Genomic DNA, 17,744 nt, shown 5'->3' with positions numbered 1-17,744 from the left:
TAAATGCAAGTAACTATTTTAAAATCTGATTATTAGATAGAAAAGGTAAAAAGCACTATTCCTTGAGTTGTTGCCTAAATTTTTTTATGCTACATGTTTAGAGAAATTGCTTGTTTTCCTACCTTTGTTTAACTGAAGCAGCTGTGTTCTTCAAAAGCTAGCATTATTTATTCTAAAACTTAGATTTAATGTAGATTGGGGAGCTAACTACACAGAACAGCTTCAAATTAATACACTTAATAAGATAGTCTTCCCTATGCCTTGAGTTAAATCAATCAAGCTAATTGTCTACACTGAATCCATGATTGCCCATATTCTTTCCAATGGAATGAATTTGTTTTCACTGAAAAGATTAGCTTTATTGCCTTCTGTAAAGCTCCTTGTATCTTCAGCTAGCTTATCTATTCCATTAGGCATTGACTTGCCTCACTGAGCTGAGCCCCTCTGCCAACAGAAATTGGTCCTTAACAGAAGAGATAACTGCTGTAAGCACAAAACCTCTACAAACAGAAGGACAATAAATGTTCAAACTGGAGGCAAATAATTTGGGAAGCTGTTGAGTTCCTAAGATGCATATATCTTTATTATAGATTTCCTCTCCCAATTCTTAGAGATTGCACACATTTTAAAACCCCAATAGACTGGGCGCGGTGGCTCACGCCTGTAATCCCAGCACTTTGGGAGGCTGAGGCAGGCGGATCACGAGGTCAAGAGATTAAGGCCAGCCTGGCCAACATGGTGAAACCCCGTCTCTACCAAAAATACAAAAATTAGCTGGCCGTGGTGGCACATGCCTGTAGTCCCAGCTACCCAGGAGACTGAGGCAGGAGAATCACTTGAACACAGGAGGCAGAGGTTGCAGTGAGCCGAGATTGCGCCACTGCAGTCCAGCCTGGCGACAGAGACTCCATCTCAAAAGCAACAACAACAACAACAACAACAACAAACACACAAAAAAATCCCAATAATAAAGTTGTCATAATTAAATCATTTGTATACAACCTAATGGCTTCAAATTTTACCACAATAGACCCTGTGCAGAGGAATTGAAAGTTACATCTTCAAATTTACTCCCATCTTCATTAATAAGAATTGCATGAATATTTTTCTCAGTTCCTAGAGACCATATATCACTATTACAAAATCTGGCCCCTGAAGAAAGCATAGCTCTTGATCTGTCTTTTGAAATATTTCTGAGTTGGCCACTATCCATTCAAATGCCTTAGGAAAATCAATTTACAATTGAGAACAATGTGCTAGTGGTTTCAATGTCTTCAACAGTGTGCATATATTGATGCTCAATCATCTAATAAAGGGTCTTTAACATGTCATTTTGATAATTTCAAACAAGCCTTAAAATACTTTTCCTTCAGTCGTTCTATTAGATCTCCAGTTTTACATGTATGGAAAAAACCACTCCTCACTCCCTGTATCTGAGATCATACACTGTAAGGAGACTTTTAAGGAGATAGTGCTGAAGAGTTGAATGATAGGCTTTTCCTACACAGACAGTTCTATTGCAATGTGCTATTATTTCCCAATTCATTTTACTCTTTAATTTAAGTGAATTTATACCATCTATCACAAAATAGAAGGCAAATATCTTTCATCTGGTTCTTATCTTGGTGAGGAAATACTTCCTACTTCTGCAAAAAGTCACCTCATAACTCCACTGTTGTGGATTTTTTCCAAAGTCATCATTGCTGAACTAGGATAATCGTGTAGCAGGTATAACACTTGCCTGATGAAAAAACAGATTTGCTTCAAATGACACTGTGATTTTGAAGTTATTTTTGTTCTTTCAGTAATTTTTGTGTCATATGTATTTACTAGCCCTTAACCACCATAATCTCTAGGGAAGTTTTAGTTCAGCTCAAAACTATAAGATATTTTGTGTCAATTTTATGAATTACCAAATATAGTAGAAGTCAATTTAAATAAGACATAAAAATACTCAAAACCAGATATGATAAAGAATCAGAAAAAGAAAACAGACGTCTTCACGTTTTTTGGATTGATTGAATCTTAGAAGTTCCTGCAAAGCTGAGGCTAAAACCATTCTTTGTGCCTATCTTAAGGAGTCCTTCGAAGAAAAACATATAAAATTTCGATGTCAACTTAAAATAATAATTTTCTCTTCTAACTACCTTTTTAGTTTCAAAAAAATATCTTGGAGATAATTTATATTTCCTTGTGATTCTAAGAGGAAACAAATTCTTTTAAGTACCAATGCTTTCCAGAATATAACTAAGTAAACCCCATATCTAGTTAAGGAGAGTAACAGGACATGGGAATATTTATTTTAAAAGAACTGATTTTAAATATATGTAATGGTTACTCTATTTTAGAGGAGAGCTTGTCCAAGGCTAAAATGCAGAACTTTCCAAATGGTACTAAATTGATTTTATTCACCTTATGCTTTTAAATTATTTATGTATAAATATAAAGATGATGCAACATTTGAATATTTCCAAAAAGCTCAAAATATTTCCTTCTCTTGGATGTGCAAAACGCTGGTGAATGCAAGAATAGTTTGAGTTTTTTAGGAATTATAGGCTTATAATTCTACTTTTTGCTTAAAAATGTTTCTTGTAGCTTCTAGTTTTCATAGCATCTGTCTATGAAAAAGTATCTTTCTACGACTCTATTATTACAGAATGTTATCTTTGTTCTGAAAAGGCATATTGACCTCTCCCCTCCTGCCCCATTGGTTGATTTTTCTTAACTCTTTGGGCTTTCCTGAACGGAGCCATAATGAGACAGCACAGAAGTTTGTTGCTAAATGAAAGAGCAACACTGAATTTTTGCTTTATTGCTGAGTAGGAGTGCCTGATAGCTTTACATTTTGGCAAGATCTTTTTTCTAAACTTGCCTGAAAATAGATTTTCTTTGGCATGAAGGAGGGATACCAGAAAGCAGTGGCACAAAACACAAGAGACAAGAAAAAGAGTGGCAGAAAAAAATATTGACGTTAAAAAGAAAAGACTTTCTTGGAATATTGAAAGGGCATTATAAGTTTATGTACAAAGTTACTGTTTTTATCTTTCTTTCAAAAAAGGATGTTGTTTTATATCTCTTCAATGACAAAAGTCAAACTATCCTGAATAGATCAATATTATGAGATAAACATTAAATAATATTTGTATTATTTCCTTCCAGGCCAATTGCTTTGTCCAAACATATAGCGTATAAGCAAGGTTCACGTCAAGACAGAACTCAAAGTACCCTGGTTTGAAAAGATATGAATGTTTGCTCTGGGGAGCTGAAGAGTTAGTAAGTAAGCTTTACTAATAGCTCTATTTAATACAATTAATCTTGAGTAGAAGTTCAAAGTCTATAATTTTATTCATCAGAACCATGTGTCTTTTATTATCAACACGAATACCTGCCCTTTGCAACATTTAGGCAATAGTAACCAGAATTGAAACTCGGTGAAACATCCTTATTTTGGAGTAAACATGAGGGAATGGTAGAAAATGTCATAGGAAATCCTTGGGAAATAAAGAAGGAGATAAAATTGGAATCAGTAAAAGATAGCCAAATGAGCTCATGGTCAGAATCTAATATAGAAAACTCAATTTTATGTCAGAAATATAACTTTAATCTCAAGTTAAAAACCATAAAGCAATAGAGATACATTCAGAAAAAAAATGTTAGTCAATCAACTAAAAGTTGGTAAAATTTTTTACCCAAGAATAAACAGAAGGAATGGGCACGTTATGTGATTTTCATTATATTTCAGATGCTATCTTCCTAAAGTCCAAACTCTTAGCAATAAATTGCAACCAGTAGCTCTTTAACACATCTGCTTCCCTTTTAAGAACTGTTAGCTTTCAACATGAAGAAGGCAAGGTAATAATTATTTCTGGCAGCAAATATGTGTTCATGCAATTCTTACCTGCCCCCCTTTAGGCTGGTATTTGATGTTGTCCGTTGATCCGATTTTGGATTTGACATTCTTCAGGTCTGGCAGTGGTTGGTTTATAAGCCGAAGCTGTTTGGGAGTCGCAGGAGATTTTGGAGGAGTACGTATGATGGCGACCTTCTTCTCACTCGGCACCAAGATGGCAGACTTGGGCGTTCCTGGTGTGTGAGGGGTCCTGGGATAGCTAGGGGTTCCAGGAGTGCCTGGTGTGCGTGAAGAATAACTTGGTGGGGTGCCAGGAGTGATGGCAGTAGACCCAGGGGTAGTGGGTGTTGAGGTACCACTTTTTCCTGCTCTGCGAATTGGCTCTGACCCTGTATTAACAAGCAAGACCAAAACCAAACCAGAGTCAGACAATTCTCCTCAAAACATCCCTCTTCCCATAGATTGTTAGAAGTCATAATATGTTTCATTTCTAAGGTATTTAGAAACAATTATTGTAATGATCACTAGAGTGCTCAAGAAGCTGAGAGTCTCGTTTCTGAAATCAGGTGCATAACTCAGTGGCATTCTTTTGAACACGCATTGCCATCAACACAAAGAAAAAAACCTGATTTTTTTTTCTGATTTGTTCTCCTTAATTTTCATTATAAATGTGTCAAAAACTATTTTCTACTTGTGTGACTATTAAGGCATATGGATCTGCCTTTAGTTGGAAAAGAATTTACTCTTAGTGTTGTATGCAGACCCATATTTACTGAAGATTCCTTGAATGATATGTAGATCATTCATTCCTCTATGTAGTAAATCCATTCTGGGATCCAGGTGAACGTACAATATAGAACCACGTATTTAGGACACATAGTTTCGGTCCATATAGAAAGGTCTGCATTTCAATATTCTATCCTTATATTGAGGAACACTATGAGGTATATAAATGTGTTTATGGAAGCTGTCAGACATTGCTCTACTATATCATGTATTCTTTTCATAAGGAAAATCATCTCAGTGCTTCAAACAAACAAACAAACAAAGTCTATTTCTTGCCTTAGAAACTTGGGATGTCCCAGTATATTCCCATCGAGCCTCGTACCTGACTGTGTTTTCTCCTCTGTTTTCATCACTAGTTTGGCAGTTTGGTGTTAAATCCAAGACCCCGTTAATTATACAGGATCTGAGATGCATTTCTTTGCCTCAAATTGAGCTCAGCCTCCTATTATTATTTTACCCACCCCCCATTTTCCTACACTATGTTTCTTTCATCTTTTGAATGTGCTTTGAATGACATTTCAAATACCTTTCTGAAAGAATGATAGAAATAAGAATGCAACACCTTATAAATTTCAAAGCACTTATGTGAATATCAACCAACTGATAACCAAACACGCACAATACGGTTCTTAGGAGCAGCTCTTATTATTCCTAAGAAATGAGAATATTGAGGCTCATTCACCCAGATGCTACTAACGTCTAAGCCAGATACAATATTTAGCCCCTGAGGATTTACATTTCTAAGCATGCAAATTTCATTTATAACATATTTTATAGAAAAGGGATAATTTTCATTTTTTTTACTGCTGATTAAGTAAAAAAATCAACGAATCTTCTGAAATTTTGTAGAGAATAAATACACAACAATTTTAAAGCCACTGAAGTGAAAGGAATCTTAGAGGTCACCTAATGCAATTGCTCATAAATATAGGAAGTTCTTTCTGAGAAGTGGACAGGTAATCTTTGCCTAAATATTTATAAGATGTGAGCTCAGGAGAGCTTTTTAGACAATTGTGATCTATGGAAAATGTAAATCTACCCATTGCTATAGGTTCTATCTCCTGGAGAAACACAGAACAATTGTACTTCTTTCAGTGAACAGTTTTCACATATCAAATGAAAGTGCCCTGTGTCGTCTTGATTTTCTAACACAGGGCACAAGATAGTTAGATTCTTCAACTGATAATATGAAATGGGATATGAGAAGTCTAAAGTGAGAAATTAGCATGTGTTCTGTGATTTTTATTGCTTTTCACAAGAATTTCAAGACTAGGATGATACAACCACATCCAACTTGGAATTTTGTAACTTCCATGTCCTGGTTTGTTATGGACTAAGTTTTCAATGTAGATGTCTGTCTCTAAGTCTGTCTGAATACTTTCACCAGAAACATTATTTCTTTCTCAAATATTTTCTTTATTACTTCACCAGTTTTGAATAGCTCAGATTTTCTGGGGAGAGGAATCGTCCCTGTATTTTTTGCCATTGTATCTAGCCCTGGTGACTTTCATGTGAGCTGAATACAGTAGGTAGGCAACATTTTTAAAAAAATAAAATGTATTGAATTCAGAATTCATCAAAGTGTGCTGAGGGGTTTTTTGACTTCATGGAGACTGAACTGAAGCAATATTCTGGATGTCAATAACAATTTTTACTATATGAAATAATTTTTTCTAAACTTCCGAGGAGTCATTTCCATACTTGTAGAAAACACTTTAAGCTTCATAAAAGGAGGTTTTGTGTTACATCTGGAGAAAGAGGATAAACTACAAATATTAAGGCCTTCACACTGCTGTTCAATATATATGATCAATTTTTATTGTAATAAATTTGTTCTTATCATCAAAACAATAAATTTGAATGTTTCCTATTTGTTCTGAACTTGAAGAGGTTAAATCTAAGATCTGAAACAACTTTTAAGATATTTATTTACAAGTTACTTGATTAAACTGTGCTCTTATTTATCTTGTCAACTCCTCAGTGACAATGGATTTCCTTCCTCTTGGGTGGATGAGCTTCCTGCACAACATTGTTTCCTTCAAATCTTTTCAATAGCTGCACAAAATGTTAGAACATCCCTGTGTACCACTAAGGGGGTGGTAGGCACGTAGAAGTGGGCAGAGTGCTTGCTCTTCCAATCATCTTTATGCCTTTCAGCTATTGGTATATAGAGGTAAGACAGACCCTATGTTTTAAAATGATCAACGTGTCAGTTATGTTCACTATCAAATAATACAATGCAAAATGCTTGTAAACATCAGTAAATTTAAAAAGTCAAAATAGAATTGGTGCTGAACATTTAATGAATCAATTCATATACAGATACACTTTAAAAGGCAGAACACAGTGGTTTGAAGAAGTAGATTTATGGAGAAAGTGCCATTTTGCTTTTATAGCAACAAATACAAGCATAATTCAAGATGTTCTTTTGGAGAGTACTTGGTATCTTTGTCTTGTCTCATCATCCTTGGGGTTATTAATGATGTTCAATTTCAACTCTAGATATTTAAAGTCTCTTCCCTGGAAAGTACTAAATCTTAAATGCCCTCCCTGCTAATTCATTTAAATAATTTATTTTTGCTATGATAAAATAATTTTTGTGATTTCAGTGTTCTTAGCACATATTTCAAAGGATGCTAATACTCTAGGAAACTAAATAATGTTGGACACAATTACTCTTATTACAGTAAACACTTTTCTTGTAGGCTAAAACACTGTTTAAATGCCAATAGTCATATTTAAGTGGGTCAATTATTATTAAAATAAGTGTTGAAGCCAACTATAATGTGATAGTGGTAGCAATTTCCACCATTTTAAAATGGTTTTTAAATGACACAGACACTCTCCTCCAAATAATTCTACAGAGCAGTTGTCTAGTACTATTTCTTCCAAATCAATATAGAAAAGACATTAAGACTTCAGGCTGTTAAGTTATCAGCAGACTGAAAACCAAATTCAACCACTTACTAGCTGTGAAGCACTGGACAACTTACCCTCTGTAGAGGGTCAGTTTTCTCATCAGTAGATTGAATTGAGTTTATTAATACCTACTCATTGGTTTTGCTAATTAAATTTAGTGACAATGTATCTTAAGAGTTTAGTATCTATATGTGCTCAATAACTGGTAGCTATTTTGGTTGCAACAGAAAAATACTTATGGAAGTAATTTGAATCTATGCTTTACTAGATAGTTTGCCACAATGCAACATATAAATGTGTAATGATTGGAGCATTATATAAACTGTTATAATTGCCAATCAGTTCATGAATGGGCCATCAATCAAGATAATTTGAAACTATTGCATAGACTATACTATATTTATATCTCATTTGGAATGCAAATTTTTAACGAGTTGAACAGGATCCTAAGTTTTGATTGTTGACTTTCTAGTTCGATTTTATGACTTGGAAATCTAATAAGTGTTAAGCTTTTATACCTGTATGTTTTTAAAAATCTTTGACTTGGTTTCTACATTGATCATTCTTTAGAATTTTCGTTTTTGCGCTAAATTTGAAGCAAAAAGGAAAATATATTCTTAGAGAAATAAGTTTATCTCAGTCTTAGATAATAGGGTAATATGTTACCATTTCCTCTATCAATTGTTTTTACTCAAACAGCTATTTTGCGGCCATCTACATTCTGGATTTTCTGATTCTTAGGGCAAATATAATCTAGTCTTAATGCATGTTTTATTTTTACAAATTAAAATATAAATATAAGTGCTATTCCACTTAAAGGATTTAAAAAGTGCTTAAAAAGGAAGTCAAATCAAAATAAACCTACTGGTGGTCCGCCGTGCTGAAGAAGAGAGAGAACTGTTGAGAGAGAAGGAGTTCTCATCTCTGTCTCCTGATACACCTCGGCGAGGAGGAAGAATGGAGGAAGGTCTTGGGAGAGAAGAGCGCTTTTCTGGGCTCTTGGTTACTCCATCCTGATTGGAGAAAACAAAAAGGACATTGGGTTCTTGTAAGTCTTTAATTTATACGAAGTGATATTGATTTTGCTATTTTCTTCCTGTGCTGATAGATGAATTTCTTTTAATACAAACTACTGGATTTCATATATTTATAAGCATTTCTACTTTAGAACTTAGAAAGAGTGTATAGTTGCCTAGATGTTTTATAAAAATACATTATTTTGGAGTTCTGATAACTGAGTTCAAGTTCTAAATGATAATTGGGTAAAATAAATGTACTCAAGCAATCTTCAGCAAATTACTAATTTTATTGAAAAATCTTCATTAGCGTGATAATTTATTAATCAGAAAGGACTGAGAGTAGCTCACTGCATGCATAATATTTCTAACAATGACCACTACCATATATTGTGCATGTATGTGACAGGAACTCTTTATAGTTTACATTCTTTTATGATTTGTTTCTCACCACAGAACATGATACATGATAAAGCTGAAGAAACAGGTTTAATGAATTTATGTAATTGTTTCAAGACAATTGAGTTGGTAGATGTCAAGAGATAGTATTAAACCCTGATGTATATGATGTTAAGTTTCAATTGTCTATTATATTCTATACAATATAATTTGTTATTATTGTACTGTGCAATATTATTTCTTATATATTATATATAATATATTTTGTAAGTTTGCATTTGATATTTTACCAGATAATCAAACCATCAATTAATAATGGGAAGCATATCCAGAAAAAGACATTTTCTACATTTAAAAAATAGGTATACTATTTATCAAAATTTTAAATTTGTATCTGTTTTTAAAAGGGCCTACTGTTTATGTGTCAAATACTTCAGAACGTAAAGTATTTGCTTTCATACACTTCCTGAATTAGGTTCTATAACATAATCTCCCAAATTCTATTTCTTTCTGCACCTTTCACTGACCTGCTGCCTTACCTTGTTCCCTGATTTTGAGTATGGCAAACGGTCTGTGGAGCCTGCTGAGGTGGGCTGCATTAATAAACTGTCAGAAAATGTAGCCCTTTTAGTCGTGCTAGGGCAGGCTGAGCTGTATCTTGGGGACTTTGTGCTACCCTGTAAAGCAGGAATCTTTGACAAGGTAGAATTCTAGCCATGAAAGAAAACAAACAAAAGCACAAAATAAACCAAACTATGAAGTAAAAGGAAAATAAAAAAAGAAGTATAAACGTATAAGAAACTCAAAGTCTTTTTAATAAGAACACATGATAAATGGTTATAATCAATGATAGAGATGTGTACTTAGATGAGATTTTCATTGAACAGCTCTCTTTAGCCAAAACTAACTTAATAATAGTCATAGAAAAATATCTGTTATAAGAAAACCAAATATCACATGTTCTCATTTATAAGTGGGAGCTAAACACTGGGTACACACGGACATAAAGATGGCAACAATAGACACTGGGGACTCCAAAAGTGGGGGAAGGATTGAAAAACTTCCTATTGGGAACTATGTTCACTATTTGGGTGATGGAATCAATATAAGCCCAAACCTCAGCATCACGTAATATACCCTTGTAACAAGCCTGCACATGGACACCCTGATTAAAAATAAAATAAAAAATCTGTTATGTAAATAAGACACATAAATAATGCTAAACCATTTTATTTTCTAGTAACCAGGTCTAGAACAGTTATCCATGTTTATTATTTATTATTTGCTCCTCTTTACTTCCAAATGTGATTGTTTATGTTTGGTACATAGTAAAGACCCAGTGGATAATTGTTGAATAAATGATGAGTGGGTGGATGGATAGATAGAAGGACAGAAGAAAGAATAATGTTGCTTAGATACGAAGGAATTAGCTTTGTGAAATCCTGAGACCAAAGTAAGTCTCTCTTTTTTAAAAAACAGAATAAGCCTTAATATAGAAAGAATGTTACAAGTGACTAGCAAAACTCTCTTTTTGCTGGTTTAAAAAATAATGCTGATTGCTTAAATTTTGTTTTTTAAAAAATGATTCTATACATAGTTCTCTCATTTAAGGATAATGTAGATAAAATATTCTTTTTGGATTCTACGTATATAGTCTCTAATTAATTCACAGGTTTTATACTGATAACACATTTGGAAATATCTTTCAATATCCTAACTGCTGGAATTATTCCTTTAATAAATACAGCCTTCAAGGTATACATATAATCCATATATTAATCATGTTTCAAGAACTTTAGAACAAGATATATTTGAGGCCTAATGAAAAAAAGCATTTTTAAAGATTGAAAAAACTTATTTTCAGGTAATCTACACTGACTTCAACAGAAAATTTTCAGAGTTTATATATAATTGGTTCATTTTATAACTAAAAGACATACTGTGAACTAAGTTATACCACAGAACTAAAAACATTTTTATGCAAAGACTGCATGATGCGTTATGAATTCTAAAAAGGAAAGTCAGGACTGAAAAGATTGCCAATAAAAATCATGACTTAATTTACAGGTGTTGATAATCCCTGGGGAGACTGGCTGCAAGTATAATTGGGAAGGATGTATGACTTTTGGAGAAAGCTATGCCAGCATGCCATACATCTCATGGGTGACTGTTAAAAATATAGATAAGTATGACAAAGCCAAGGAGATTATTATCTTCAAATAATTAATTTGATCTGTTACAGAAATGACAGATAAAACTGAGATTTTTATCTCAAGTTTTAACCTCTGGAGCTACAACAGAGACATAAGTATTTACAGACTATAAAAATCACTTCTTGTTTTATAGACCCAGTATCTTGAGTGGGAAGTGTAATTGGGTCAGCACAAGTCATTCTTTTTTGATTGATGCTACCCACAAAAGAGTGAATTTCAAAAGTGTGATATAGAAGAGAAAAATAAATTGGATTGCTTGTAGTTAAGAAAGACGACTACTAATGCTAAACAAACAACAGAAAACCCCAAGTGAAATGCAGGATTATGGGTGGGTCTGGTTCCTAATAAAGAGCAATTTAAAAAATCATCACAGGAATCCCATAAATATATATACCTAAAATGTACCCATAGAAAAAACATTTTTAGGTTAAAAAAAGTGAATCTAAAAGAGCATACAACTACAAAAAACAATCAGAGAACTGTTCTGATGGATAGACTGAATATTAGAGCTAAATCAAATAAAAGTTACTTGGGGTTTTAGAAAACTTATAGGACAAGGATATCATATTAGGAAGGAAAAAAGGCTAATAAATGAGAAAAAAAGAAAGAATGAAGGCCTAATTTTTCTTCAGAAAGACAAGATTGGCATTTACAAGGAAAAAAGTTTGTTTTGTGTCAGATGATGCCTATGGTTCTGTTCCAAGTGCTGATTCTATCGAGTTACTCAAAGACCAAGGGGCTTAAAAATTTCCTAAAAATGTTCCAAATTATGTCAACCTAAAGGAGGAAAGGTCAGACTTATTTTTTATATCTGCTCCTGAAAACTTCCACCATTCAGTTAATTAAAATAATAGCTAACAACTATTACCATTTATTAAATGAATGCTATGTTCTAAGCATTATACTGCATACTGTTTTATAACATTATTACATTTAATTTTTATAACTAACTCATGATACAGGAATTTTGTCCTCCCCTTTATTTTTAGAAAATTACGACATAGGAAGAAAAGGATCATATAACTAAAAGATGTTCAAGATTTGAACATGGTCTGCTCCATAGCCCTATGGCTAACCACCATAAATCATTAATTAGGAAACAGAAGGTAAAGAGATACAAATCTTGAAATCACAATGTGTTTATAATAAAGCCTAATATTTACCAAAGCAATAAATGAACTTTGTTTCTTGCCATATGTTCAGGAATATATCTGATACATTTGTATAAAAATCAAGTATCATCTTTTATCAACGTAAAACCCCTCAGGTTCAAAATCAAAGATTTGGCTGCCACAGGAAATGAATCACTACTTTTCATAATAAATAAAAGTGGAAGTGTAAAATCTTACTGGTTTTTAGAAGGGTAAACTAAGAATTGTGATTTACATATTATATATGTTTGCTCAGTCTCAGAATGTTGTTACAAGCTACTAATTAATATCATTCACATTATTTGTTATAATTTTAGCATTTCATTAGTAGCCTTTTAATTTTTTTCTTTCAATCATAAAGGAGTGAAAATACTTCATGTTGGCTTTGATCATTAAAATATAGTTAATAATATAAAAATAAAATTCACAGAAAAAAATAGAAAAGATTTATAAATATATGAAGAAGTTAACACCATTAATACAACCAAAATAAATCTTTAAAATAATAACATATGCCATCTCCATAATTTGGCAAATATAGAACAATATAAAATACGTGGTAATAATAATGAATATGAACACTCTTCTTATACAGAATGTATAAGTGGGTAGAACCTTTCCAGAGGGCAATTTGACAATATGTAGCAAAAACTTTAAATATAAACATTTTTCTTTAATTTCACTAGTAGAAAATTATCTGAAGGAAATGGCACACAAACGCATTTATGAACTGAACTTAGCCAAAAAGTTCTCTACAGTAATATTGTTAAAACAACAACAAAAATTCTAAAAGTCAAATAATAGGAAATTAAGTATATCATTGCAAATAAATAAAATGCAGTATTATGTAGTCATTAAAACTTACAAAATGTTCAACGACATGGAAGTACATTTACTGTTGAATTTAAAAATTGATACACAGTGTTCTCATTTTTGTTGTTAAGCCTATAAATTTATAGAAAAAAATTAAGATTTTACACCAAAATGATAACTGTGTTTATCTTTATGATAAGGGGATTATAATTGATTTATACTTCCTTCTGCTTGTGTACAATGCTTCATTTGGTCATATTTTTATTTTGCAACAAAAACAATGAAAGTGTATTATAAAATATAGTTACTGTTGGTTATATGGTTTAATTTGATTCTATGAAAAGTAAATAAATTGGACTTCCTTACTTTTGCCATATCATTGTCCTGCTTTCTATGTTTCTGTCTTACTAGTAAGGAAGCAGTCCAGCTGTGTCCTCACCAATTACCATTATATGCCATCCCAGAAGACGTTAATCCTTCCATGCCTGGATGCCACGGAGAATCTTCTGGGTGAGTGAACTATTTAAAATGACTTTTAAGAGTAAATATTTAAACAATATCAAAAGTTATTCCGATGTTGCAGCTAATACCAAAGGAACTTCAAATGAAGAACAAGGAAAACTTTTTTTACTCACAGAGACTTTGTCCTTTGCCTGTTTAAATACACTGGGAGCCAGAGCTGATTCCCCACCTGCTGCTGTTGAAAATAAAAGACAAACAACCCCAAATTTAGTCTCTAAAAACTCATAAATGCAGTTTTAAATACCTTTAGGATATTCTGTTGTGTCAACAGACTAATGCAAAGCAAAAGTTTGCTTATTCTGAGACTCAAATTCAATAACTCAAGTAACCTGAATAGCAATAACATAGCATGTGGCTCCAACTATACTGTGTGCTAATTAATATAACCCATTGTCTACCAAAGCACAGATAAGCACACCAAATAATTTTTCTATTGATTACCAATGTATCTTTGAGTCACTAGTATGTAAGGATAGATCCTTTAGAACAGAAGTTACAGAATAGCAATGTGAATGTTGCAAAGTTTAAGAGAAAGAACATTGACTGGTTTCTGGGGTTCGCATGATATACAGAAGGGGGCTCATAGAGATTTCCAAACCCTCTTCTTGTTCTGGAAGCCACTGGCATACCTATAGATATTTCAGTATTTTACATTTCAAACTGTCATGATGTCATGATCAGCCAACCCCTTTCCCTTTGCATCCCTTCATTTCACAAAATGAATGACATACTTGTTTGATGTGAAAATGCCACATGAGAAGGGAAGAAAAATAGCTTGTCAAGAACAGAAAACACGAGAGAAAATTTAAGTTCAGTAAATACAGAACATGTTCTACACATGCACTTCCTGTATGAAATTATTACCACATCTGTTACTGTTGTTTCTCTTGCTGCTGTTTTATGCTTCTGGTTTCAATTTTAAACTCCATTATCTCTAGCACATTTTGGTTGATGACTTACCTGAGGTGGCTTAGCTCTCATGATTTAAAACAATCCTTTGTGGTTTGGAAAACCATCTATGTTTGAAAATTGGGCTTAGAAGATAAAATAATCAAGCTTGTGTGTTTATTCCTCCTTAATTTTCATTCATAAAACAGAAACCCTCAGAAAAAAATATGTATCCTTATAAGCCCTCTGAATAAGTTCCAAAAAGGTATTTTATGACATGTACAGTTCTGACACAAAAATAATAACTATCTACAATATGCTTTATGCCATGTAGGACTAGCTAGTGAGATTTTTCAGATTCTAGGACTTATCGTTTTTAACGAAGCAGTAAAAATGATGCCTTCCTACTACCTCTGTAACATAACTCAAACTCTTGAGACACGTATAGCTTGCTTCAAACCAATGACACCTATATCTGATACATGTGTTCTCCTTAACATTAGACCAGAATAAAGGAACATCTTAATTAGTTCAAATATTTTAAATTTCTTTCAAAGAATGAATAAAAACACCATTTACTTTAAATGTAGTAAATTGCATATCAATGACATGTAAACACTTTACTAAACCATTTTACATTTTCTCTAAAATTCCACAATCCTGATGACATCTTTCATCCTCTTCAGGTAGGTTATAGAGTTTTTATGCTAAATCAAGAGATTCTGCTTGCCCAAGCAATTTTGCTATTAAGTTAAATGAAGCTATTAATTTGCTATTGAGTTTAATGAAGTTCTAAGTTTAATGAAGCTAAAAACCTGAGAAAATGAACTGAGGTGTGTCATGTTAATTTCTAACTCCTAACTTCAGAGATATTCTTCATCCTGAAGCTTTATCAAGGTTTGCATATATACAAGCCTTCCATTTTCCAATTCGGCCTTAGATTCTTGTTTTTGAAGGAAAGCACATGATATGATTTCTAGATGAAGAACACAAATACAAAATACTTGGAATTTTCAATAACTAAAATAAAACCATCAATTACCTTGATTTTCTCTTTCTCACAAAGGCTAATGTTCCTTTTAACCTTTAAAACCATCCGAAGATTTATATAGAGGCACTGATGATGTACAATGGAAAGAAAAACATTCTTTTCTGATTTAGCGATCTGTCATTTTGTAGGCTACAAGCATGCCACTTAATAAACTCTAAAATAAAATATACTGTAAGATTATCCTAGTATAATTAAACATATAAAATAAATACTTTGCACTGAAATTTAGAAAAAAGTTGGCATTACAGATATTTGTAGGGGTTTTTATGATGGTTTCCAACATGTTTTATTTCTTTGTTTTATCAGTTTTATAAACTTAGGAAAAAATATGTATTTGAAGAAGAGAAGTGAGTAGACAGCAGGCTGGGCGCGATGGCTCACGCCTGTAATCCCAGCACTTTGGGAGGCCTAGACAGGTGGATCATGAGGTCAGGAGTTCAAGACCAGCCTGGCCAAGATGGTGAAACCCCATCTCTACTAAAAATATATATACATATATAAATTAGCTGGGTGCACACCTGTAATCCCAGCGACTCAGGAGGTTGAGGCAGAAGAACTGCTTGAACCCAGGAGGCGGAGGTTTCAGTGAACCGAGGTCGCGCCACTGCACTCCAGATTGGGTGACAGAGCGAGACTCTGTCTCAAAAAAAAAAAAAAAAAAAAAAAAAAAAAAAAAAGTAGGTAGCAAAGTAAAAATAAACTGAAGTTTATTTCTAACTTAAGTTCCTCCAAAAAGGAAGAGTTTTCGCTTCAAATTTTTGAATACTAAATTATATAGAAAAGTTGAGTAGTTTGGATCCAACATATTTAAGAAAATCTCCATGACACAAGGTCAGCTAAGAGATGTAGTTTAGTAGAGTGAAAACCTTGTTAATTTTGGATATGAGGAATAAAATCTGATATAATTACCAGAAAATTTTGTTTTCTTTTTTTTTTTTTTCCAACAAAAGCAAAGTCATAGTAATTTTGTAAACCACAATTTCACTTCCTGGCTTGCTTTTCATTTTCAGTATCTAAATCACTACACATTCTTGGTGGTTTTCAATAAATTCATCAACATCAGTAACAGATTTGGCAGTAACAATGTAGAAAATAGGACAAATATTTATGGGTTTAAGCATGAGAGGGATAAATAAGCAAAATAATGAGAATGCATACCACAGTTAAATTCATCGCCATCGTCTAACCAAACACACAGAATGAAAATAGGAATCCCCAGAACGTGACACTAGAGCACAATGCCAAGATACAATCACGCACTGTTATGTCTGAGCATGACAAAGAAACAGATGGTCATGACCTTTTCTGTAAGGAGGGGGAAAAAAAGAATAATGATACAAGACACTTAATAGCAAATTTTTCATAACTGCTGAGATTCTTGGAAGAAAAACAAAATGAAGAAGCTGCTACAGTAATGAGATTTAAAAAAAAATACATGTCTATGTTTGCCAGTCACATTGCAGAATTGAACAGTCACCTGTGGTTTTCCGCTTAACACAGGAGAGATGAGTTGGTCTAGTATATTTGATAGCAGGTTTTAAAATGAATTTCCTGGAGGGAGAGTGGGCCTGAACTTCTGTTTTTTTAGCAAGTTCAGCCTTCTTATAAACTGCTATGAATAAGAAAACACAAAAAGCATACCATCAGGAAAAAATAAACACTTGGAGCAAAACCGAACGAAATTTTATAAATAATTAGTTACCACTGTTAGGCAGTTCTTCTGCAAAAAAGTAATAATGAATTACTTCAAAAACATTTTTAAAGAAGTGATTGTTAAATGAACCTTTTTTCCTTCTCACTTCATCTCTGGAGACTGTGCTAGGTTCCTTTTTAGCTACTTTTCTTTCAGGAGTGGAAATTCTGCCTCTCCCGGTTTTAAAAGGCTTTTCTTTTCTATGTTTCTCAAGAGATGATCTCCGAGCTTCCTTTTCAGCTTTCTCCTCTTTAGGAATAGTTTCTAACTGTTCTGTCATGATGCTCCTATCATCATCTGTGGATCAAAGCAAATCATGACAACAACAACAACAACAACAACAACAACAACAGTGAAAACATTAGTAACAAGTGTACAAAATCCTTTGTATATTTAACAAAATGCAAAACAAAGAGATAAAGAGGTATTTTAAAATGTTTAAG

At 33.0% G+C, this 17,744-nt stretch overlaps 1 protein-coding gene across 26 annotated transcripts in view; it reads right to left on the bottom strand.

The window, feature by feature from the left end:
* MAP2 (microtubule associated protein 2) overlaps positions 1-17,744 on the bottom strand; it is a 315,941-nt gene that overhangs the window by 21,031 nt on the left and 277,166 nt on the right. For 10 of the 26 annotated variants that reach the window (XM_077957491.1, XM_077957496.1, XM_028831061.2 and 7 more), the window contains 3 exons: positions 13,783-13,844; positions 8,421-8,568; positions 3,899-4,239 (listed from right to left, as the gene is read on the bottom strand). In XM_077957491.1, the coding sequence (XP_077813617.1) occupies positions 3,899-4,239; positions 8,421-8,568; positions 13,783-13,844 (551 nt within the window). Of the gene's footprint in view, positions 1-3,898; positions 4,240-8,420; positions 8,569-9,509; positions 9,681-13,782; positions 13,845-17,085; positions 17,221-17,391; positions 17,599-17,744 lie in introns of all 26 variants that reach the window. The other 16 variants (XM_077957481.1, XM_077957482.1, XM_077957485.1 and 13 more) reach the window with 3 other exon arrangements.

This window comes from Macaca mulatta, chromosome 12 (assembly GCF_049350105.2).
Source record: "Macaca mulatta isolate MMU2019108-1 chromosome 12, T2T-MMU8v2.0, whole genome shotgun sequence".
Taxonomy (NCBI): Eukaryota; Metazoa; Chordata; class Mammalia; order Primates; family Cercopithecidae; genus Macaca; species Macaca mulatta.
The sequence above is the reverse complement of the archived record's forward strand: the minus strand, read 5'-3'. Positions and strand labels throughout refer to the sequence as shown.